Source organism: Pleuronectes platessa, chromosome 15 (assembly GCF_947347685.1).
Source record: "Pleuronectes platessa chromosome 15, fPlePla1.1, whole genome shotgun sequence".
NCBI classification, from domain to species: domain Eukaryota; kingdom Metazoa; phylum Chordata; class Actinopteri; order Pleuronectiformes; family Pleuronectidae; genus Pleuronectes; species Pleuronectes platessa.
The window spans coordinates 23086477-23110828 of record NC_070640.1 but is presented as its reverse complement, the minus strand read 5'-3'; the positions used below and the strand labels follow the sequence as shown (position 1 = coordinate 23110828).

The 24352-nt window shown below is 43.3% G+C and overlaps 2 protein-coding genes across 5 annotated transcripts in view; one reads left to right on the top strand and one right to left on the bottom strand.

The window, feature by feature from the left end:
* Window positions 1–4389: 4389 nt before the first annotated feature.
* Window positions 4390–7514, top strand: LOC128456655 (uncharacterized). The gene is made up of 2 exons (XM_053440911.1): window positions 4390–6462; window positions 6648–7514. The coding sequence occupies exons 1-2, from the start codon at window positions 4390–4392 to the stop codon at window positions 7512–7514; spliced, it is 2940 nt and encodes a 979-aa protein (XP_053296886.1).
* Window positions 7515–14365: 6851 nt separating this feature from the next.
* The window catches only part of opcml (opioid binding protein/cell adhesion molecule-like), a 322331-nt gene continuing 312344 nt past the window's right edge, over window positions 14366–24352 (bottom strand). For all 4 annotated transcript variants that reach the window (XM_053441824.1, XM_053441826.1, XM_053441827.1 and 1 more), the window contains 4 exons: window positions 20451–20588; window positions 19769–19889; window positions 17297–17448; window positions 14366–16986 (listed from right to left, as the gene is read on the bottom strand). In XM_053441824.1, coding sequence (XP_053297799.1) covers window positions 16886–16986; window positions 17297–17448; window positions 19769–19889; window positions 20451–20588 — 512 coding nt within the window. In that variant the 3' untranslated portion in view covers window positions 14366–16885. The remainder of the gene's footprint in view (window positions 16987–17296; window positions 17449–19768; window positions 19890–20450; window positions 20589–24352) is intronic.

The window sequence follows — 24352 nt, the reverse complement described above, 5'->3', positions numbered from 1 at the left end:
GGAGAGGGGCTTGATGGCTAAAAGCTCTGGCTCCTACTCTACTTTTAGAGACTTTAGGGACGACAAGTAAGCCTGAATTCTGGGAGCGGAATGCTCTAGTGGGTTTATAAGGTACTAGCAGCTCTTTAAGGTTAAATGGCGCCATATTATTCAGGGCCTTGAAGGTGAGGAGGAGAATTTTAAATTCTATTCTAGATTTAACTGGAAGCCAGTGTAGCAATGCTAATACTGGAGAAATGTGCTCTCTTCTCTTTGTTCTCGTCAGGACACGTGCTGCGGCATTTTGGACAAGCTGTAGAGTCTTTAACGACTTACTTCTGGAGCCTGATAGTAATGAATTACAATAGTCCAGTCTCGATGTAACAAAGGCGTGGACTAGTTTTTCTGCATCTTTTTGCGAAGGACATGTCTAGCTTTTGAGATATTACGCAAGTGTAAAAAGGCTGTCCTAGAAAAAACCTTGTTTTAGGTGTGAATTAAAGGACAAATCAGGATCACTCCCAAGTTCCGGATGTTTCATTGGATGTGGGATTATGATTACTAGACTCAGCTCCTGGAGGAAAATAATTAATTCACCGAGCTGTACTTCTGAATGGTCTTGTGGAGCCACACAGGAGGGCCTTGGCTTCTCCAGCATTTTCACAACAGGTACAATGCAGCAAATGCAATCCTTTCAGCCAGTAGTCCTCTCTTCTTTTCCAGAGAATGGTCAAAGAGGGATTGTGTTTACTGGCGTTGCTCGCGCAAGTATCACCAATAAACACAAATTATTCTGCAACCAAACTTAGATGACTAGCATGATGCTAAACACAAGTACACCATAGATATTTCTCATGAGGCAGTATATGCTCACATACATTTCCTCCGTTTAATAATGGTGAAGTCAAGTGTTTTACCGGCTTATCTGCAGGGTCACTCTTGATTGAGTCTAAATTATTTTGAGTGTCCTTGGGATGGCTAAGTCACGTTCATGAATCAGAAGGACACAAACACAGTTAGAGATAGAATAGTGGACATACACACAGACACATCTGGTTGAGGCTGTGAAACAGGAAACTGACCCCAAGCCAAATGAAAACTGGAAAGGCTTCAGACAATCATGTTGAAGTCTTTGAGAAACCTTGGTCAAAGCCCAGACTTCCTATTGAGAATCTGTGGAAAGCCTTGAAGATAACTGCTCACTACGCCCCCTAGTCCAACTCAATCAAGCTTGAAGGAATCTGAGAAGGCAGAATCGGAGAAAATCACAAATCAGGACGTGGCATGCTGTTGCACATGTTTCCAAGAAGCCTTGAAGCTGAACTGGCTGTCAAAGATGATTCTATAAAGACATGAGTCAGAGAAGTTAATTTTGTGAAATGAGATATTCCTTTTTTTAAGGGCTCAGGGTTGCATTGCCAAGAATTTGGTTTAAAATTATGTAAATAAATAGAACATTAATACATATATGACACAATGTATTCTGCTCCAAGCTGTAAAATTTGAAATATTAATTGAGTCAGGGAGTTGGAAAGTTGTGGCGTGTGAATACACAGAGGGATAAATGAATGATCAGTCAAAAGCAACAGTTGTTGCTTTTGAAAATTGTTACAATAATAAAACATTTAATTGTAAAACCCTTTGAATACCAAGTGCTTTACAACAAACAATATGACATTCACAAACAATCAGTCAAAAAATAATAAAAGATACAGATAATATAAGTCACAGACATTATGCGATAAAATATTTTGTATAGAGATGTGTCTCAAGAAGAGAGATAAAACAGGCAACTGATTATTCTTGTGAAATCTCTTCTGGCAGATTGCTCCAACGTGTAGCGGCCTTCACAGCAAAGGCTCCTTTGGTTTTCAGCCTTGATTTTGGAATGGCTAGCAACACTTTACAAGAGGGAGATAAAAGGTCTGAGATAAACGGAGGGGCCAGCCCATGCTTTAAAAGAAGTTTGAAATCAATCCTAAAAAAATCAGGCAGCCAGTGCAAAGGTGCTAAAAAAAGAGTGATATGGTTAAATTTTTTGGATTGTGTTAAAAGTCGAGCGGCATTGTAACATGAACTGAATAGACACATGATCCCATAAAAACATGTCTAAGGCCTTCAAATGAAGAGTCTATGGATCTGTGCAGGTTCTCTTTCTTAGCATTCGTTTCGATGTCTCACTATGGGATACGCCCCTCGCGCGTATTCACAGAAGCACTTATTCCAATTCGCCAGCCCTGATAGGCTGGCAGTCGTGACGTCCGCGTCAAGGTGCCGCACCTTAAATACGGTGGACGCGGCGTCACACGTCATTCAAACACCTCTTCTCGCTTCACGAACAAGCATTTTTCTAATCGGCGTTGATGCTAACTAGCTGCTGTCCACAGACCGGAGCTAACACCTCCATCGCCGGACGCTAGTGGAATAAACGCCGATCCGACTGCCTTCACCATAGGTAGTTGCTTCTATTTGAATAGCTAAACGGCACCGGGAGCCTGCGGTCACCACACTGCCTGCCACCGGAGCTAGCTAACAGCGACTATCATCCCAGATAATTCGCTCCCCTTTAGCACACCAAGCTAAATGGATCAAGCTGCAAAGCTTCCTTCCACCTCGCAACCAGGCGATGCACATCGCCTGTGCACCTGTGGAAATAAAATATCGAGCATGGACACTCACCAGGTCTGCTCCGCGTGTCTCGGGCTGGAACATGCCCGCGCCGCTGTCAGCAACGCGAGCTCGTGCGCCGACTGCGCCCGCTTCACAGCGAAGAGTCTCCGCCGACGACTAGCACGCCAAGCTAGCGTCTCTGAGAGGGACCCGATCCTTTCCAGTGCCAATACCGAGGAACCCCAACCCGGTGTGGACGAGGAGGACGCTCCCGAATCAGAGATTCGGCACTGGGGCTCCACGCTGGATTTGCTTGACCCGCTAACAGAGCCACCCCTCATGTTGGATTATGAGGAGGAGGATGAGTTCGACGGCGGGGATTGTCTGGTGTCGGACGGTGACGACGAGGATTATGAATCCTGCTTTGTCCCACCTTCACAGGCTCTCAGCTCTCCAAGCCCTGCAAAGGGCTCGGTTGGGACAATTACGCCCCAGCCCAGTGGCGACATGCACGATGTGTGTAAACGCGCCGCAGAGAGACTGAAGATTCCATGGCCCGCGGTCGTGGCGGAGGCCTCAAGGTCCCGCTACGAAGGGAAGAAATTACCCCAAGCAAAGAGGGCTGCGAGACAACTTCTCCCGGTGTTCCCGGAACTCCTGGAGGAAGTTACCGCCTCATGGAAGCAGAACCCTTACTCCAGCAAAACCACCATTCAAGGTGCGTCTTCCTTGGATATTGAGGGGATGGATAAGCATGCCATGGCCCGCATGCCTCCCATGGAGCCCCTGGTGGCAGCACACCTTCATCCACGGCTGTCGGCTGCCTCATCCAGGGCCCCCACACTTCCCACGAAAGCCGATCGCTTCCAATCTGCCATGACTGAGCGAGCTTATAAAGCAGCGGCTTTGACGGTGAGGGCTCTCAACGTCACCTCCATGTTGTCAGCTTACCAAGCGGAGCTTTTTGACGACATAGCCGACATGCCCGAAAGTTCCGCGTGGGACGAGATCACCACAATCGCGGATATCTGCCTACGCGTCCAGCGATGCGCTGTACAAGCGGCAGGCAAGTGCATGTCGATGTTGGTGTTACAAGAGAGGACGAGATGGCTGAATCTGACCAATCTGTCCGATAGAGAGAAGGAGGACATTCTGGACATGCCTATTGTCCCCGAGGGTGTCTTCGGCTCCGCCCTCGCCTCAATGCAAAAGCGCTGTGAGGCGAAGAAAAAGGAGGATGAGGCGCTACAGCTCTGCCTTCCGAGGAAAACACCTGCCGCGGCGCCTCCGCCCCCCCGGCAGACTTTCGCTCAGGTTGCCTCTAGGAGCGCCGCTCCTGCTTTTCGCATCCCGAAGCGCCCCAGGGCTCAACCGGGTGCGAACACCAACGGCCCCACGGAAACGAAGCCCGCTTGGCCGAGAAAGCCCTTCTATTCCCCGTCAACCCAGACTGCTCAACCGGGCCCGACACCCAGTCAGCAGGCCAGGCGGAAGAAGAAGGCGACTTAGCGGTTAACCCCACCGCGAGCGGAGCTGCCACCCGTTCCCTGTTCACTGGCAGCCCAGCTATCCCGTGTGTTAGGGGAGAAATTACCCAGTGCCACCCATCCCTCTCGGCGACGCGTGGGCCCAGAGCTCAGTTCGTGCGTCCCAGTGAAGAGGCGAAGAGACATGTTCCAGATGTGGGATTGTTCAACGCCACATCAATGTCTCACAAGCACGCACACAGAGTTTGTGTTAATAAAAAGTTTTCCACTGACGTATCCAGGCTCACAGCCGAGGGCGCAGGGTTGCAAAATCATGAAAACACAAAAACAAAACCAAAGAAACACAGAGGTGCAGAGCACACTGTTGTTCCCCATAACACCACAAGGGGGAAACAGCGTCCCACCTGTGGTGAAACATCCCGTTCCGCTCGCTCCGATCCTATCAGACCGCGCATGCGCAGTGATACTCGGAAGAGCGCAGCTGGTACGGGCCCCCAAAGATCGTCTGTGTCAGACAGAGCTTCACTCACCCCTAACTTTGAGGCTAGAGAGTTGGAAAGCATGCACAGCGTCAGAATGGGTATTGAGAACACTGGCCAAAGGCTACAGGCTTCAATTCGCCACAATGCCCCCCCGTTTTCCCGGCCTCGTCTCTTCCCGTGCGCAGGGAGAGTCGGCCCGGGTGTTACGGGAAGAAATATCAGCTCTATTAAACAAAAGAGCCATACGAATAGTGCCACACAGTCAGGGACTGGCGGGTTTCTATTCGAGGTATTTCCTGGTCCCAAAGAAAGGGGGGACCTCATTACGTCCCATCATGGACCTTCGCATTTTGAACTCGTATCTCAGGAGATACAAGTTTCGCATGCTGACACACTCAACGCTGATACGTTTGATCCGACCGGGGGACTGGTTCACATCAATCGATCTGAAAGACGCGTATTTTCACATTCCCATTTATCCTCCGCACAGGAAATATCTGAGGTTCGCTTTTCAGGACACAGTGTACGAGTACCTGGTACTCCCATTTGGCCTGTCACTGAGCCCGAGGGTCTTTGTAAAATGTGTCGACGCCGCTATAGCCCCCCTCAGGGAGCGGGGTATACGCGTGGCCACTTATCTGGACGACTGGCTGCTGCTGGCGCGCTCAGAGCAAGAGGCTGCGGCGCACACGAGCATTGTACTGACACACCTGGCCGATCTCGGTTTTGTGGTGAACAGGGAAAAGAGTGTGTTAACGCCGAGTCAGGAAATTGCCTTTCTGGGTCTCACGTTAAATTCACTAACCTACACGGCTCGCCTGTCAGCCGAGAGAGTGCACACTTTCAGGTCCACTCTCTCTCATTTTGCCATAACACGTCGGGTCACGTACGGACTGTGCCTCAGGTTATTGGGACTGATGGCCTCAACAATATTGGTGGTGAGGCTGGGCAGGCTGTACATGAGAGATTTTCAGCGCTGGGTGGCTTCTCTCAGACTGGATCCTGTGCGCCACAGACGCCGCAGTGTGACGGCTTGCGCGTCCTGCGCCCTCGCGCTGCTACCATGGCAACGCCCGTCTATGTTGACAGCGGGGGTGCGCATGGGCGCAATATCTGCCAGAAAAGTGGTCACAACGGACGCCAGCCTGTCAGGCTGGGGCGGTCTGTTCGAGGGCAGATCCGCGAATGGGATGTGGAGCACGGATCTCAAACATGCCCATATAAATTATCTGGAGTTGATGGCAGTGTTTCTGACGCTGAAACATTTTCTGCCGTTCCTCCGGGGACATCATGTGTTAGTGAGGACGGACAATACGACCACGGTGGCGTATATCAATCGTCAGGGGGGTCTACGTTCCCTACAGTTACACACTCTTGCACGCAGACTGATATTATGGGGCGAGGAGCATCTCCTCTCAGTGAGAGCGACCCACGTTCCCGGAATTCAGAATGTGGGTGCGGACCTTTTGTCCAGGGGAAATCCTCTCTATGCGGAGTGGAAACTTCACCCGGCTGTAGTAGCTCAGATTTGGTCACATTTCGGCCGCGCAACAGTGGATCTGTTTGCGTCGAGGGGGAACACACAGTGCCCACTGTTCTTCTCCCTGCACGACCAGAGCGCACCGCTGGGGCTGGATGCGTTCGCTCACGAGTGGCCGCGCGTCCTGCTTTACGCTTTTCCACCTCTGGCTCTGATTCCCCCGACACTGCTCAGGGTGCGGGAGAATCGTCTGTCACTAATTTTGATCGCTCCTCACTGGCCGTCCATGCACTGGCTGGCGGAAGTGAGACAGCTCCTCCACGGTCACCCATGGCCTCTCCCGCTGCGCAGGGACCTGCTCTCCCAGGCGTGCGGACAGATATTTCACCCTCATCCGGAGCGCCTCGCCCTGTGGGCTTGGCCCGTGAGTGGTTTAATTTGAGCCTGACTGGATTATCACAGACTGTTGTTAACACAATTCAGAATGCCAGAGCATCATCCACTAGGTCTCTTTATGACTGTAAGTGGAGATTGTTTGAGGATTGGTGTGCTAAGGCACAGGAAATCCCTTTTCAATGCCCAGTTGGTACAGTCCTGTCCTTCCTGCAGGACTTGATTGATCAAAAGAGGGCATTTTCTACTGTCAAAGTTTACTTGGCAGCTATTTCTGCTTGCCATGTTGGATTTGATGGGAAACCAGTGGGCCAACACCCCCTGGTTTGTCGTTTTATGAAGGGTGCACGGAGGTTGCTGCCCGTCTCTAAGACTATGTCACCATCATGGGATCTAACAGTGGTGCTTGGAGCCCTCTCTAGTCATCCTTTTGAACCATTGGATAACGTGGACATGAAAACGTTATCCTTGAAGGTGGCTCTGTTATTGGCTTTGGCTACAGCTAAACGTGTAAGTGATATTCACGCTTTATCTGTACATCCGGCATGTATGCGGTTCACCCCGGGGAACCTTGGGGTGACGCTGAGACCGAATCCTGCATTTGTTCCAAAGGTTGTTAAACCATGCTCCCCAGTGGAACTGTCAGCTTTTCAGCCACCTCCCTATGGTTCTGCAGAACAGCAGCGGTTACACATGCTGTGCCCTGTCCGTGCCTTACACACATATGTGGAAAGGACAAGGAGCTTTAGAAAAGGGGATCAGTTGTTTGTGTCCTGGGCTAAGCCCCACTGGGGCAAACCTGTCACCAAACAAAGACTCTCTCACTGGATAGTGGACGCCATTGCATTGGCCTACTCCAGCTCAGGCCTTCAGGTTCCGACTGGTTTACGGGCACATTCTACTAGAGGTCTCACGACCTCTTGGGCCCTGTTCAAGGGAGTCTCTATCCAAGACATCTGCGCTGCAGCTAGCTGGTCTTCTCCCCTCACATTTGCGAGGTACTACAGGTTGGATGTCACATCCCCTGGCCTGACCCACGCTGTCTTGAGCGTGGGCTCCAATGTGGATCTCACTTTTAAGTGATGGGGGGGGCTGGCGGTCAGTCACCGAGATAAGCTTGTCTGGCAATACGGGAGTCTCCATATCCCATAGTGAGACATCGAAACGAATGCTAAGAAAGAGAACTTTAGGTTACTTTCGTAACCCCGGTTCTCTGAGTAGCATGAGTGAGATGTCTCACCAGACCGCCCTTCTTGCTACTGGGGTGAAGCGAGAAGAGGTGTGCTTGTTTTGAATGACGTGTGACGCCGCGTCCACCGTATTTAAGGTGCGGCACCTTGACGCGGACGTCACGACTGCCAGCCTATCAGGGCTGGCGAATTGGAATAAGTGCTTCTGTGAATACGCGCGAGGGGCGTATCCCATAGTGAGACATCTCACTCATGCTACTCAGAGAACCGGGGTTACGAAAGTAACCTAAAGTTTTTAATGATGAATAAAAAGCTGGTGGATTTTCTTCTTGAGTTTGTCCAAAGGGAAAATGTCATGTTTAGTGTCCAGGACCCTGTTCCACTTCTCCAACGCTGACTCTGCAATGTTTCTGCTGCTGTTGTCATAGCAACACAGGCTTTAACACAAAGCCACTTATTTAGCAGGATCATGACTATTTTCAGATACAAATGGCTCCTTTGATTAGACATGCCATGGCATTCTGCTGATCCCAGCAGTTTGCTTATCACAAGAGGTAAATATTTATATAACCCTTTATAATAAAGTCATGGTTAAATTGTGCGAGTAACTCGTTTTAATCGTGCACACAACCTCATGAACATCATCATCAGTTTGTTATTTACTATAGATCCTCCCACCTGTGAACCAGCTGTTCATCACTGGAGTGGAAATATTCTGCTTTGGGGGTCGGGGGCAGCCAGTGACACTGCAAAGACACTAATTATCAAAAGATTATAGGTGTCCTGAAGTCAGTCCAGAAGGAAAAGGCAGAACAATGATCCAAAATCCACAGTGAATTATTTCAAGAAACAGAAGAAAAATTACCCTGACAGCCGCCTGACCGTCATCTTGTGCAGGACAAAATAAAATATCTCAGAGCCACGGGTGATCTGGAGGTTGACAAAGTTAATAAATGATCAATCAAGAGTAAATTCTGAGCTTGGACATATTTATAACATTCTACAATTGGTAATTTTTTGTCCATTCATTTCTATTCATTTTATTTGATCATTCAAGACAAGCTTTTGCATTATTTTATGTTATGCTGTATGTACACACACTGTTTGCACACTGTTTCTGGTGTGCACTGCGGATTTGTACATTAAAGGATAGCTGATATGGTGTCAGTGGTCACATAATCATATTTTTTCCTCTGTTCAATTTACTCTAAATTACCACTTCAGGACCTCTCAGTTTATCCTGTTTGTGAAACTGCAGTGTCTAGTCAGAACTCGGCCGACACACGACCCCGCTCACAGCCTTAGAAGACCAAGGTGATGCCTCCGTCCCTGCAGGTCACTCAGAACCCAGGGAGAGGAATGTTCTGACGAGATGCTGGCAGTGACTGATGTCACCGCTGAACCTGAAGAGGAGCGCTGAGTGCAGGGCAGGGATCTGAGTGCATTCAAGACAATTTTGAAGGGATGGCAACCCCAAGGCCAAAGGAGGCACTGACCAAGAATGACATTTGTTTATCACCAGACAGATCGAGACTTTCCCAAGTGTGCAACACACTCACCTAAACATTGATTTCATCCAATCATGTGAGTGATGTCAGCACGGCCTGTATTCAAACTGGCACTTATGTTTTTTTTCAAAGCGCTCACACTAGGCCTGCTTGTGTTTTTGTGTTGTTGAAAGTCATTCTTATAAGTGATGTATACTTCAAAAGCAAGAGTGAATGTTTTTCCTCGCATTCAATTTTGTTAATTGAGGAAGCCTCTAAAAATAAACCAAAAATCAGACCAATATAAGACATGAAAGCCCACTCCAAACATTATTTTAGATTGGTTAACGCTAGTGTCACCTTTTTTTCCCATCACAAATTTTGTCATGCTTGATCTTCTGTCACCAAAATCTATAAAACAACTCACCGAGATGAGCTTTTAGCTTAACAATATCTGGCACACCAGCAATTAGTGTAATAAGGGAAATACTGCGGGACTATCCATTTGTTCTGTTGGCAGAAAATAAATCTACAGATATAGTGCGAGGTGGTGGTCCGGGCTGCATTAACATGTGGTACAATAAGTCATCCTATTAAGTTGGGAGAAGGTCCCACTTGTGTGCTCTAATGGCTAATGTTTATCAGCACCGCAGTGTATCTCTTTAAGCTATTTTTAATGTGTTTTTTAAAAACAATAGGGGTCTATGAGTCCTGAGAGAACAGGAGTAGGGGTAAGTAATGAGAGTGAGTCATGGAGATTAAGTGTCCTCATGGCAAGACAGTAAAAACAAAATCGTATCTTGTAAAGCAGGATGATGTGGCTTTTGTAGTCTGACATCCTGAAGCTGGTCAGATCCTTATATCAGTAACAGTGGTGGTGGATTTCCATGCAACAAGAGATGCAACTGGTTGTTGTAAAAACAAAGCAAAAGCACTTTGTGGAGTGAATCTTCTTGTCCTCGATGGAAGATGGAGGAGCCTCGGATTGATCATCTGTCGTCCATTCGTATTAAATTGACCACTTAATGCCACAGTAATGGCAGAGATAGGATTACATGTGTGCGTAGATGAACAAGAAGACTTTATGGTCTGTAAATGGTTTGTATGTATAATGAGTTGTTCTAGTTTTGATGACCACTCAAACTGCTTTACAGTACAGGTTATTGACATTCACTCTTTCACACACACATTTATGCAGTGCATTTACATGCAGCAATTCTTCCTATGAGGGGCAAATCTTGGTTCAGTATCTTGCCCAAGGACACTTTGGCATGCAGATGGGGAAGACTGGGATCGAACCGCCGACCCTCTGGAAAGGGGACGACCGCTCTATCCCCCCTCGACCACAGCCGCCCTTCGAGGTGCAGTTGTGTGGCTGCGTGCATGCTTCCTCATACGGAGGTGATTCGGTGTGGTGTGATGCAGGCAGACATTAGCTGCACGGTTGACTGGGGACCTCAGCAGTTGTACAGGCCTCTGATCTGTTCACTTCAACCTCCAGCTATGGCCTTGACCTGCCTTTGCATTCAGACAGTTATGCTTCCCCCACACAACCATACGCACTCAATATGATGCACATTGATCAGACGTCATCATATTTATGTTTTCTTCACAAATAAAGTTTCTGCATTCCCTGGCTCATCTTCAGCTCACAAACATGGATTCATCTCAACTGGCACGGGCCCTGGGAAGCTGCATAATACATTCACAAAAACTGCATTAATCAGATTAGATGGGAAACTGTTGTAAGCGAATGCGTGTTTGTGTCCGAGTGAAGGCCAATGACTATGCAGTTTTGTATCTGAATCACTATGGCTTCTACCAGAATTCACTTTTGTGTATGTAGAATATTTGAGAGCAAGTTGTCTTACAGTGGTCATGAGATAAGAAAGGCTCAGTTTGCATCATTAAATCTGGTTATGAAATACAGAAGAATTTACCAGGTTAAAAATATGGTGAGGCAGGAAATAAAAACAGAAAAACAAAAGAAATCATGAATAGTACAAGGACAACAGGAAGGCAGAGAAGCTGCCAAATATTTCCACTATTTACAAGCAGAGATGTGGGGCAGAACTCAAAGGCTCAGATGAGTCAAAGATGCCTCCGTGTTGTTAGCACTGGCAAAGAGTCAGAAGTCATCAGAGAGTTGGATTTAATAATCTTGTTGCAGTTTGCACAAAGCAGCACCAGAAAGAAGGCAGTGACATATTCCAGTCATCCTCCCATGTTACAAGCTGATGTCTTCATTTTCTATTGATACATTGTTAACAACAGGGCAGAATAAATACTTATTTTCTTCAACGCACTGTATGAAGTACCACTGCAGTTAGTGTTTGGTTGAGACAAAATTGCTCCAGTGATTTTACAGGGAACATTAGACTTGTCGTTTGTATATGTGATAATTTCATACGCGATAGCTTTGTCCTCAACTTTCATTTGAAGACTTCAGATTAATGCATGGAGAATACCTGTATCCGTCATTAAAGCCATTTTGAAATATTTCGGTAAAGTTGTCTATTAATCTTACTTTGCTGCTTAAGTTAATGAGGACAAAGCTGCGAAAATAGTGTTCTGACTGGTTCATGATTCATCAGCCCAGCTGCTTGCAGTGCGAGTAGCATCTTCACCTTGCGTTACCCCTGTTAGCCGATAGCAGCCTCATTGAATTTATTATCTCTGAAAGACTTCTCTACCCAAGTTGTTTATTTGTGACAGAGGAGAGTGCAACGCAAAGTAAGGTAGTTATTTTTTACACAGTGTTTCATAAACAAGCTGAAGTATTACTGCACACTGCCAGGAAATAAACTGATATCATCAACCCTCGTGAGAGCGCTATAACAAGACCCCGGCCCTGTCCACGTGTACATGGGCTCTGACCTTTCATCCTCATTTCAAACAGATTCTGACAAGCACATTGTCATGTAGACAGAGAAAACTGACTTGGAATGACTTGGGAAATCAAAATTGTTCTTTTACAAAACCACCTTTGGACATAAAAAAAAGACTAAGTTTCTCTTGAGAGCAACCATCGAGTTGTAATTGGAGCAAGGTTGTTAATCATCATGATGGGTGACCACTGGCAGGTTAGCACTTCAGGCTCCTCGGGTTGTTGTAAACTTTAAAAAGCTTTTCTGTCGAGAACCTTTTTAGGAAACATGTTTATTCAACTTTGTCTGGATGGGATGAGAAGTCTGCATTGTACAACGACTAGTATTTCATGCATTTCATTGGTAAAATGTAGGACAATGTTCTTATTAGCTTTGAAGGAACTGGCGGTAGTGCAGTCGCACTGGTGGCTTATGACTGATGTGACAAAGTATTCATTCACCCAAAACCCTGAGGCGAGATTCTGCATTAATATCACACAGATCCGTATCTGGAGTGCATCTCCTGCTGTTCATTTACAGACATAAAGAGGAAGCATGCAGCTTGACTGACACCAGTTACCAAACTTGCCCCAAATTTTACTTCTTTGTGCAGTTTTGCTCTGTTGTCCTGAGACTGTACAAATCCCTATCAGCTCTGACAGCAGTGACACCGAATAATCCTGTTTATTGAAAGCAGCGGTGGAAGGAGACAACTTGGGCACGGAGGTACAGAGGCAGTGCTGATGGGAAAAGGAGAGGGGGTGACAGGAATAGTTTCCTTTTAATTACAAGCCTTGATGTAGATCTGCAAAGTTAATGATGACTCCGGGCGGAGGTGAAGCATCCGGGTGCAGCAGGCAGAGGCAGGAAGTGATGTATTAACTCCGCTGTGGAGATAAGGTGAATTTCTGAGTCTGTCGCGCGTTAGAAGCGTCATCAACCCCTTCACTCTGACATGCCAACTCCACACAGAAACACACTGAACAAACCGGGATTCGGTCCAGGAACCTTCTTGCAGTGAGACAACAGTGCCACCAAATCACACCCCCACCACCAAACCACTGTGCCTTATGAATAAATATTCCAAATATATATATATATATATTGTTTAGCCGGTCAAAACACAATTCAAACTTGTCAGTATTTAATCTTGTATTAAATTTAAAATCTCTCACTTAAAAGTTGCAGACATTATTTGTTGAGATTTTAAATTTAACACTTTGATCGATTTGATCAAACGCTGTCATCCTAATAACATAGCAGAATTTTTTGGAAAAGGTTTTGGTCATTTTGTTGCCGTCATAACTGATTTGTCATCTCCTACTGCTCCTGTGTCTTGTTGAAAAGTCCATCAAGACCCCTCAGATCCTTTGATCAGTTTCTTCTCATCCAGTAGAGCGTCCAAAGAAGACTGCATCTGTGCAGCAGTAGAGCACGAAACCTTCACTTTCAAGTACATTTAGCTGTTTAGAGTAGGACACAAAGAACCATCTCTTTTAAAGTACATCAAATACCCTCTATTGTCAATAATGTTTCCCCTATCAACTACTGTAATATCAATGGAATGCAGCTGCTTACAGATCAGCCTTGGTAATTCAAAAACAGCTTTTGGCCTCAAAGTGTGAGCTGAAAGATGCTTGAATGCCCTGTGCAGCTGAGAGAAGCTCCAGATTGCTCTTTGGGTGTCTAACGCAGATTAAATAACTAAGGGGGACTACATGACCATAAGTATCGGTCCATGGTCAGGACAAATGATTTGCACATTGATTTCACATATAAGCAGATAATGGACAATGTGGCAATCTCTCCATCAAATAATACAGTGATTATATACTGAAATAGTGATACCGTATGCTATCCCAATAAAATAAGAAAACACACAAAACAGGGCAACAATGCAGCCATCAAGCATGCATTTTAAATTGAATAGATTAATGAATTGTAATAACTGCAAACTTTCAAATACCCACAGTTGGACATTGGGGGAATTTATAGACAAAACAGAAAATCATAGACTGTAAATAATGATGGATGAAATGACACCTTCCAAAAGTGAAGTCATATCATCTGGATCGCCCCTTGGTAGCTGGCTAAAATATGTAAAATTCACTTCCTCCATGTTGGCAGATGGGACATGGACCTAACTAAAATGTAGAGTTAAAAAAAATTGTTTTCAAAAGATGGTTTCTGTCATTTTAGGTAGCTCTATTTGTAATTAGATGTTTGATGCTATAAAAACAGGCTGGAATGTCATTGTTGACAGCTTAGTCGACAGTGCGTATCAGGCCGTGTATCAGCAGGATCTGGATACTGCAGCTCCACACCATCATCATTAATGTGCAGACTCTGGCTCCAAATGACATCAAAAGTCCAAGATGTCAGCACCCGTATCTGGAATATTTTGGCTTTATTTTTATACAATGGGAGGAAGCAGAAACATAATGTCCAGCTTGACATACAGTCTATGTGTGGAATACACAATGTTAAAACCTTAATCCATAAAAATGTACAACCTGTCACCACAATAATGATACTCATCGTTATATGCAAAAATACACCTTAAGTAAATTCCAGTATCAGTTCTGTTTTAATTGGGATTTGAAACAAATTGATTCAAGCTCATTGACATCAATATTTATCATGTTCATCTATCTGAGATGAAAAGCGTTACAATGACCCTTAACTTTAGTTTTGCAGGCATCTGAATCTCCCCTGTCATCCTGTGACATGTCCTGTCCAGTTGACTGGTTGAACCATCAATCACAAGCACATAACTTAACATGTGAGTACAACAAAAGCATTCCCACATACATCAATCTCAACCCTGTTGTTTTGTCTTCAAAACACGTTTTACTCACAGGTATGCACAGGTGTGAACTGGACAATAGCAGAACATCACATTATCAATCACTTTAGCTGTAAGTACTGTATATTCTGGTCGCTAGAAATTTCTGTGCGAGGCAAACTGTAAAACGTCCCTCTCATATGCATCCACCAACCACAGAACACAACAGTCACTCCTGCAGCATCTGCCATTTATCTCGGGGCAAACCAGGTTAAAAGCACGCATCCCGAACACCGGGGGGGGGGGGGGGCTCATAGCAGCTACAAGGAACTTTCATTTGAATATTTGAATTGGTTTTACTGTACTGTCACTCACAAAATATTCCTGTTTGTATCAACTGTGGCGTAAAGGGAGCAGTGCATGATTTTTATTTTTGATTCGATTTGATACTACCAAAACACTCCTCGGCTCCACAAGCCTTTTTTTTTCAGAAAAAGAAGTTCTAAATGGATAAAATAGTTTATCCAGCTACTTCACCACCTCACAGGAAAATTAAGAAAATGTATACTCGGGTGAGAAATATGATTAAAGACTTTTTTCTGTATAATAAACGAATAGTGATAAATATTCGCTTTAAGTGTTGTCAGAGTTAGCTTATTGTCATTATAGTTGCGTAGTGCGGTGCATACTTCATTTGCATAACCACACAATTAGTAGCAATAACAATAATTAATTTTTTTAGTTAAAAAAAGGTTATACAGATATGAATAATAAATAAATACTTCCTGGGGATAAAATATTTACTATTGTGTATTTTTATTTATTAACCTCGCAAGTTCTAACTGATTGGTAGTTGATACTTTAATCTAAGGATTTGAAGAGATATATTAACAAAAACAAATAAATAATAATGATGTGTGATCAGCTGCAACCTGTCTGGCTCTGCAAACCCAACAAAAAGGCCTCAATTGCATAAAAGTCCACTGACTTCATCCAATAAAACATGAGGACCACTGTGGCTGCCTGAGGAACTTACGTTAAATATGAATGAGTTTTTTGCAGAACTTTATACATAACTTTATAAGCCAGGGTAAATTATATTATAACTATACAATTGTTTAAGTTGCAGTGTTAAACGATGACCTCTGAATAACAAAAGTATACTAATGCATAATTTACTAATTAAATTTAGTTCTCTTCAACTTAAAATCAACAGCACTACTTAATAATAAGTCAGATCAGTGCCATATTGCTAATTAGACCACCTACTTAAATGACACTTCACTGATCCATCCTCACTACCGGCAGTTTAACTTCATATAAATTAATTGTGACTGGAGAAAATGAAGCATCTCAGCCACTCGCGCCCTAAATGACACATCACAAAAATGTTAAGCGGGAAATGCTTTCAGACTTTCACCATGAATATGCCATGAAGCTGCTATGACACTGGGATTAGGAGTTTCAGAAATGCCAATTGATAAGTGTATGCCTTTTGCAGAAAAAAACAACAACAGTGCAGGAATTATCTGTACACATTTGTACATTTTCTACACACACTACAACAAAAGTATAAAGTCAGATGGTCTATGATGTAGGACGTTGCCTGAGAAATCAACTGTTTATCAAGAATGATCTACTCTGTTTTGCATACAACTGTAAAAATACAGTAAAATTCAACAATCACATTGCATTTTTCCCCTTTTTGTTGTTTACTTAAAAAAATCTTAATGGTATTGTACAGATATTGAACAGGACGTGACACAATAATCATAATCTGAATGTTCACTTCAATATTGGGCAATAAACAGTCAACTATCGCCAGTTACATATTTTTTTTTTTTCTTTTTTTTCCCCTTTCCACATACAAAAAGGTTTGGGGAGACACAAACTCAGTATTTCTACATCAAATCAAATCGAATTAGTGCATGATTCAACATTTTCACTTCCTCAGACGCGAGCTGACAGAGAGCAGACTCTGTTGCAAAGCCAAAAAGAAAAAGAAAAAATCGAGATAACTAAAAGTGGACCAGTGTTGCTCTTTGATTTCCATTCTTCTAATTGGACTAATAGTCTGTTCTCGCTGTTCGATGCTGAGAGAAGCTCAAAGGTTTTCAATCTCACATCAGAACTTCAGGAGGTGGAGTAAGGTGACAGTCAGCAGGAGGCAAACGGAGCGACCGGGCAACACTGCATAACCGTTCACATCATGGATTGCACTGGGACCTGGGGGAGAATGACACAACACATTTCCATCAACAGGGTAGGAATGTCTCCAGATCAAACCAGTGCTGGGACCACAGCATTGTCTCAGAATTAATGGAGATTGAGTGGAACATATATGAAAAACATGTTTTTCTTCAGATGTCCATGAAAGTTAATGAATGGTAGGAATGAAAGTAGGAAAGTTTATAAAATCAATGTACAGTATAAAGTGGTCAATTTTTTTAGATATGTATACAACTGCTTGTATGCAAAGAACATATAACTTAATTTAAACAAAAATAACATATTATTATTATATATATATTCTTACCATAAAGGATTATGCTTGCATTAGTTATTCCCATGGTGTTCATGGCAACGCAGGTGTAGTTTCCATAGTCCTCTTCTGAGACGTTGAAAAAGACGAGCATTGACTGTTTACCTTGATTCTCAATCTTAACCCCATTTAGGCCATGGAAGAGCCTGTAAAAGAAAGAGAGGAGGAGAACAGAAAAAACTTACATTTTCTGTATTGGTTTGCTTTGGCATTTTGTCAAACCTCTAACAACTGTACTTAAGATTTATCTCTGCACAAAGTTGGAAATACATTCACAGCTGCAGGCTATGAAGAGTTTTTCTTAATAGAGCTAAAACTCTTCACCGACTTATTGAAGTAATTGCCCATTTGTGGTCTTCATCCGTCAGTGCACCAAAACTTTCCTTCTGTGTCACTCATTGCTTTTCTTGTTCCTCTGCTCCTGTTTCATTGACTTATTTCGTGTTTAACCTTTGTGTCGTGTTCGGGTCAAATCTGACCAATTTCCATTTCGATCAATCATAAATATTGTGTTTTACATTTTATTGTCTCAAGGGCTTATGATATCCTCCACACTAGGCATTTGAACATTTACAATTGCTGATCACTACTTTCATTGAATTTTGAGTTGTTTAGTCAACTTTGTAACACCTGTGGTGTTCCCGGTCAAAAATGACCGCCATAGGAAATGAATGGGTGACCCTAGATTGTGTTCATTCATCAGATAGTACACAACCACAAATCCACCACCACCACCACACGCACACACAAACACACCTACACGCACACACACACACACACAAACACACCTACACGCACACACACACACCTACACACACACACACACACACACGCACGCACGCACATACACGCACGCACACACACACAAACTCCACCCCACGTGAACCCCTTTCAGACTGACCATGTGTCCTCTCTTTCCCGTGCTTATGTGCCTGTCCCCCTACGTGAACCACACCTTCCAGACTAAACGTGTAACACTTCAAAGTTACCAATTAGGTGTTTATTATGGGAACCTGGCTCTTTCCCGGGCTAATGTGTCCATCCCCCCACGTGAACCACACTTTCGATACAAAACGTATGATATCTTCTCACAGATCCCCTATATATAGCTTGCTTGTGCATTGCTCTTATTTTACTCTGAACACAATGAGTCGGCGCCCGATCAGACGTTTTTCTGTCAGAGAGGCTCTTGACCTTTTTTTTCAAACTGATGAAGACGGGATTGGAGTTGAACCAGAAATAGAGGAGGATGTTTCAGAAATAGAAGCAAAAGATCCTGATTTTGATCCAGACCATCATGAGACCGAACAGTCAACATATGGCGAGGAAGAGGCCCCTGAGGAAGAGGCACCTGGGGAAGAGGCCCCTGTGGAAGACACACCTGAGGTGACATTCCAGTCCACACCAGCCTCTTGCAGTCTGGTGAGGAGTCTGCAAGCCCCAGCCACGGCCCTGGCCACTCTCCCCCCAAAACAGGGGCAGAAACGGAAGAGATGCAAGCTATGTGCCCCTAGAGACAATAAGACAAGTCTTACATGTTTCAAATGTGATGCCTACGTTTGCAAGACACACTGTGACCTGATTGCAAAATGCCACTCCTGTGTCTGAACACACACACACACACACACACACACACACACACACACACACACACAATGTGTTCATGTTGATGTTCTGATGTTCTGTGAATTTGGTCTCTGTTTTGATTTTTCTACAATAAATGTTAATTTTGGAATACAACTTTCAATTTCTGTGTCTATTCACTGCAGTTATTCATGTAACCAGTAGTCTGAGACATTGTTTACAGGTTAAAAGGGAGTTAAATACAATTTGGTGACGATCAATGGTTTTTGTGTTAATGTAAGGGCAGTTAAAACAGGCCGGTCAAATTTGACCGGGAGCACCAAAGTAAGGGGGGAGAAACGAACACGACACAAAGGTTAAGGATGCAATTGTATCAGCTTCCTCAATCTTTTTATTCTTAAGGACGGATTTTGTCTTTTGGGGACTGACGGGAAATGCGCCTGTCAGCGTCAGGGATCATTTCACAGTGCAACATGGCCTGTGTTTATTTCAGCTCTTACTGCTCATGAACATCTTTCAAGTCTCCAGCCTTTAGCAAAAAGCTGCATTCTCCAAGAATATTCTCAGAACCTCCAAGGCAAACAAATCACTGTCACAAACCGAGTGCTGCACTGGTGTCCAATCTGCTCTGCAAATAATTTCTCTTTATTTTTGTCCTTTTTAAGTTATCATAATGCGATTAAATACATCTCCGGAAAAAATGCAGGGCATGAGGAATCATCTGATGACATCAGATACAGATAATTTGAAACAAGAATATCAGTAAAAAGGCATTACATCAACAAAGACGATCTGGTCTTGACTATTTCAATTAAAGTAAGTGCACACCCTACAGCAGTCAGTATTACAGTGTCTGGTGAAGAGCTCAGAGGAGAAACTTGCCTGCGGTCTTCTTTGTACCACTCAAAATCAGCCCTCGGGACCGCAGAGGCTTCACACTGCAGGACTCCTTTCTTTCCAACTGGAGTACCTGTACTCCTCGAGTTAGAAATGAAGGGCGGATCTATAAAATACAGTGAAACAAGATTTTTAAATTGCTTTGTGTTTTGGGCTTCTTCATACTCCTATTTAAGTGTGAACTGACTTCATTATGTGGGACGGCGTCCAGTTGACTCTCCATTCGGCCATGAGGAACTACTCGACTTTTGAAAGCACAAAGCCTCACAATTTTCATCTGTCTCTGTAAATCCTTTTATATTCCCAGCATAACTGTGAAAGCAGTTGCTTATTTATAAAGACTGCAGATACACCATAACAGTAAATTCAAAAATACTTTCAGCCTCTTTTGATTTCATTTCAGTGGTTCCTACATTTTTATCACAAGTCCAACGAGTTTCCATTCAGAGGTGGTTAGGATGAGGACTGTTGACAAAATGGTTTACAAACACTGACCATTTGCAAGCTTATTTATTTTGAAAATATTGCTTATCCATGAAATATTGCTTATCCATGAAAAGCTGTTAGCTTTGTTTTGTGTGTGTGTGTGTGTGTGTGTGAGCCCCATATGTCATGATTTTTGTCCCCTTAAATACTTGACCATGAATGTGATAACTTTGGCCCTTACAGTTGACGGTGACTTGCACTGTCCTGACATCGGGGCTCGAGATGTCATTCGAAGCGATACACTCATATGTCCCTGACTGCTCTTTGGTGATGGTTGTCAGCTCCAGGTTTTCTTCCTCCGTCACAAATGCATTGGTGCCTGTGGAGATAAGTTCAAGTTGAGTTAAAAAACAAAATAAACTATGCAGGTTCCACATATTTACTCTTTGTTAGACAATCCACAACAGGTTATACACTTGCCATCCATATATCCAGTTTGCAAATTTGTAATTCAGGCTCTCTGTTACGGATTGGTTGGCTCTAGGCACAAAGTTGAAGTACTCAAGTGATGTGAATTGCTGATTTAAATAGAAAGTTAAAACTGGCCCTCCATATGCAGATATTCTATAGTACTTGGATTGATAAAAAAAAAAACTGGCAAATTGAATACAAATGCACTGTTTGTCAAGTAATGAATTTGCAGACAAGTCAATATAAGTTAGGTAGATAAGAACATGTTTGATATCTCCTCCTCTCATATAAGGATGTGTGAATTAATGACAGTCTGTTTATTCTTTATAAAGATTTCAAGATATGAATTAAAAAAATTAAAAATAAAAATAAATCTCGACAGACCTCAGTGGGAGGTTGTGAATTGGGTATTTGTTATTTCCGAATGTCCCCAGAAGGCAGAGAGCCCAGAGCATCGACTCATTACACAATGAAAATGAATGTATTTCCTCGAAAAAAAGCCCACTTGAGTAACACCACAAATTAGCCCTGACACTGTGGATGTTAAAAGCATGTTCTGGTGACAGAGAGACCTTGAGATATTGGAGCGTGGGTGGGGAAATGGATAGGAGCACTAATCCCAATCAGTGGAAATGTCAATCCAGCAATAGCTCAACATTAGCATTATATCATTGTGTTTTCCAAATCCTCAGCTGTGGACACTGTTGGCTGGGGATTCACTGCAAAGGTTGTGGGCTGGGGATAATCAGCTTGTTACATATAACCCGGGGAACAACTAGCACTGGTGATTGAACATTTTTATCATGGATAACTACATTAGGCAGAGTGTGGGTGACAAAATGTTTTTGAGTTACTTACTATCTGGTAAAGGCTGGCTGCTTTAATGATGGCCAAGGGTGGAGGTCTACTTTAAAAATTATAGTTTAATTACCTCATTAGCTTTCGATTACACTGGATTATTACAATCTAGGTCGCAAACTGCATTACTGTTTGTTTGAGTCTGCTGTGCTTTGGAACACTACAATCAAGAGGGAAATTATACTTATTGTGGACACCTAAGTGGAAAATATAATAACGTTGTGTTGTGTTTAATTCTGACTTCTCATCTATTCTTGGGATCTGACCTATCTTTTCTTTTACTGAGCGTATGCAGACAAACACATCCCTTGATTCAAACTGGCATATCTTATTTCAAACTTTGGTTGGTACTAGTACAAATTTATAAATACAGTCAAAACCCCCAGATTTAAAGTTGCAGATTTCGTCCAACTGAATACCTCTCCCCTCACCCCTCCAAACTAGGATGGTCTTCAGGTAACATGAACATTTAAAGAGCCTTTCTAGAGCTTGGGTTTCCTTGTGTCTGTTATTTGCAATATGAGCAGTGCAAACTCCGTGGAAGAAAACCACTTGTAGACCCCAAACCCAATGAATCTCAGTTTCAGGTAATTGTACACCAATGAAAACACCATTATGAATATTATATTCCTTAATCCTACACACTGGTTGTTGATAATTGTGGAGTCTGCCTTTGGATTTGTTTGTTTCTTTGCTTCTACTTCCTGGTTTCTTGCTGCTGTTGCCAGTCCCTTGGTCCTGCTCCTGGCAGTGTATGTCGCTGGCTGAATGTCGCGTCCGGATTCTGTCTCTCTTGTGAATCACCCCTGTGTCTCATCACCTTGTCAATGCGACCACCTCCTGCTTTATACAAGGACCAGATCAATCATCATGGGGATCGAAATGCTTGGCCTACTCCTACCTTCTGCCTTTTACAAAATCGTTTTGAAACTTCTGTTACTTACCTGTCCGCCTAAATATTAATCACTGTGTTTTTTGCCTATGTGGAGGATCTTCTGCCTTCTGCTACTGCCACGCTCAGCCAGTTCTCACTAACTCTCTTCTATACTGGACTGGTGCCAGCCGTTGTCTCTGCCTACACTCTCTGAACTCTGGACCTGGATTCTGAAAGACTGATCACTAGACTGTTAGACTCTGGACTCTGTGATCATTCACTTTGTCACCTAATTCATTCTATGTTATAAGTTTTACATTAAACCTTTGAAAACGAATCCCTGCTTGAACAAGAGTCTGCCCTTCAATTATACTTTTTCCCTGGTCCTTTAAAATATTTATCTCAGTTCCCTGAAAAAAATGGCTGTTTTTGTTTATGAAACTATTCCCTCTTTTTCCCTATTCAGAGATTTCAAATTCAGATTTAAACTGTGCTGACAGCCTGAAACTCTAGTTTTTACTTCAAGACATGAAGGCGGCTGCTGGTGTGTGGATCTGCTGATTCCCACTTAAATCCACTGCTGAGACTGGATGTGTGTGTGTTTGTGTCTGTGTAAGCATCTGCATGTGTGTGTGTACTTTCTCACATTGTTAACAGTAGTGTCAGCATCCGGACCACAATTTGAAAACAGAAGTGAATACAAAACAGGACTAGACTCCTATGTTGATTCCTTTTAGGAAACATCAGTCCTTCCACTGCATGCAGGTGACAACATGTGAAGTTTACATAAAGGATTGGATAATGACCTGGCATGGTTACAATCTATGCATTATGATAGAAATGTCAACACACCATATAAATTAATATAAAGAAGTTTAGTTCTAAATAGCATGACTGAATGACTAATGGGAGAGAAATTGCAGTGCCTGAGTGGCAGCCGGTATAAATGAACATCGTAAAGCACTCAGTGGAGCATCTCGGCAATATTAGCTATTAGCTTAAGGAGCTCTGCTGCTGATACGCCACTCTGTGCAGCTTTTTAAAGAAAGATTACTGTAGTCCAATTACAGGTGTTACAATGGAAAAGACCATATATTGTAGGATACAACTTCTTTCCATGACAGAGATCAGTATGGGTTGTAAAAAGTCTATTAAAACTCAAAAGGGACAATTTGTTAAAAAGCTATTACGACTTCGCATTGATAGAGGCTGACAGGCACCAATTGGAATTTCACAGTCAAGGTTTTAAAATGTTGTTCTCGGTACACTTTGCTAAAATAAACCCTTCAGCAGGCAACAGAAATGATGTGGTCCATGTTTGGCTCCAAGTTAAGTTGAATTGTGCAATCAATATTAAATATGATTTCAATGTACCTATTTTATAATCAAGGTATTGATTCGAATTTACCAAATACAAGCCAAGATTTTTTTGTTCAATTATTTGGGAAGTCTGACAGTGCAGCCATTTGCAATGTGTAAAAGCAGGGCTATATTATCACTTTGATAAAATAGGCATGCTTTCTTTCTGAATCTGAGAACCCCCTGCTTGGTTTGTAATTGAACTCATAAAGTGTTCACCATAAGTTGTACTTTGAATGAGTTCTTATGGCTATCTGTGCATTTAAATCATACTGGCAGCTTGGCTCTGAGGATGGCAGGGGCAATCAGTCAGTCCATCACACTGATAATCACAATGATTATTATGTGCATGGCTAGGATAATTTTTTGAAGACATTTTTGGTTTTGAGTGAAATAAATCGATTTATGGAAAGGACTGCTAAGGTGTACTTCACAGATATTAAAGGTCACAGAGAGGAGAAGTTCTACTGACTTTGGCTGAGCCCTGACATTCAATTTAGCCAAAGGCTAGTTTCCCATCAGCCTCAGCTGCAGTTTATGTGGTATGAATTAGGAAATTTCACAAGTTCTCAATCTAAATT

Bases quoted from the DNA above. Each gene is read 5' to 3' on its own strand.
- LOC128456655 (XM_053440911.1), top strand. From the start codon at position 4,390: ATGAAAACACAAAAACAAAACCAAAGAAACACAGAGGTGCAGAGCACA. The intron at 6,463-6,647 runs GTGAGTGGTTTA...TCCTTCCTGCAG, and splicing joins TCGCCCTGTGGGCTTGGCCC to GACTTGATTGATCAAAAGAG.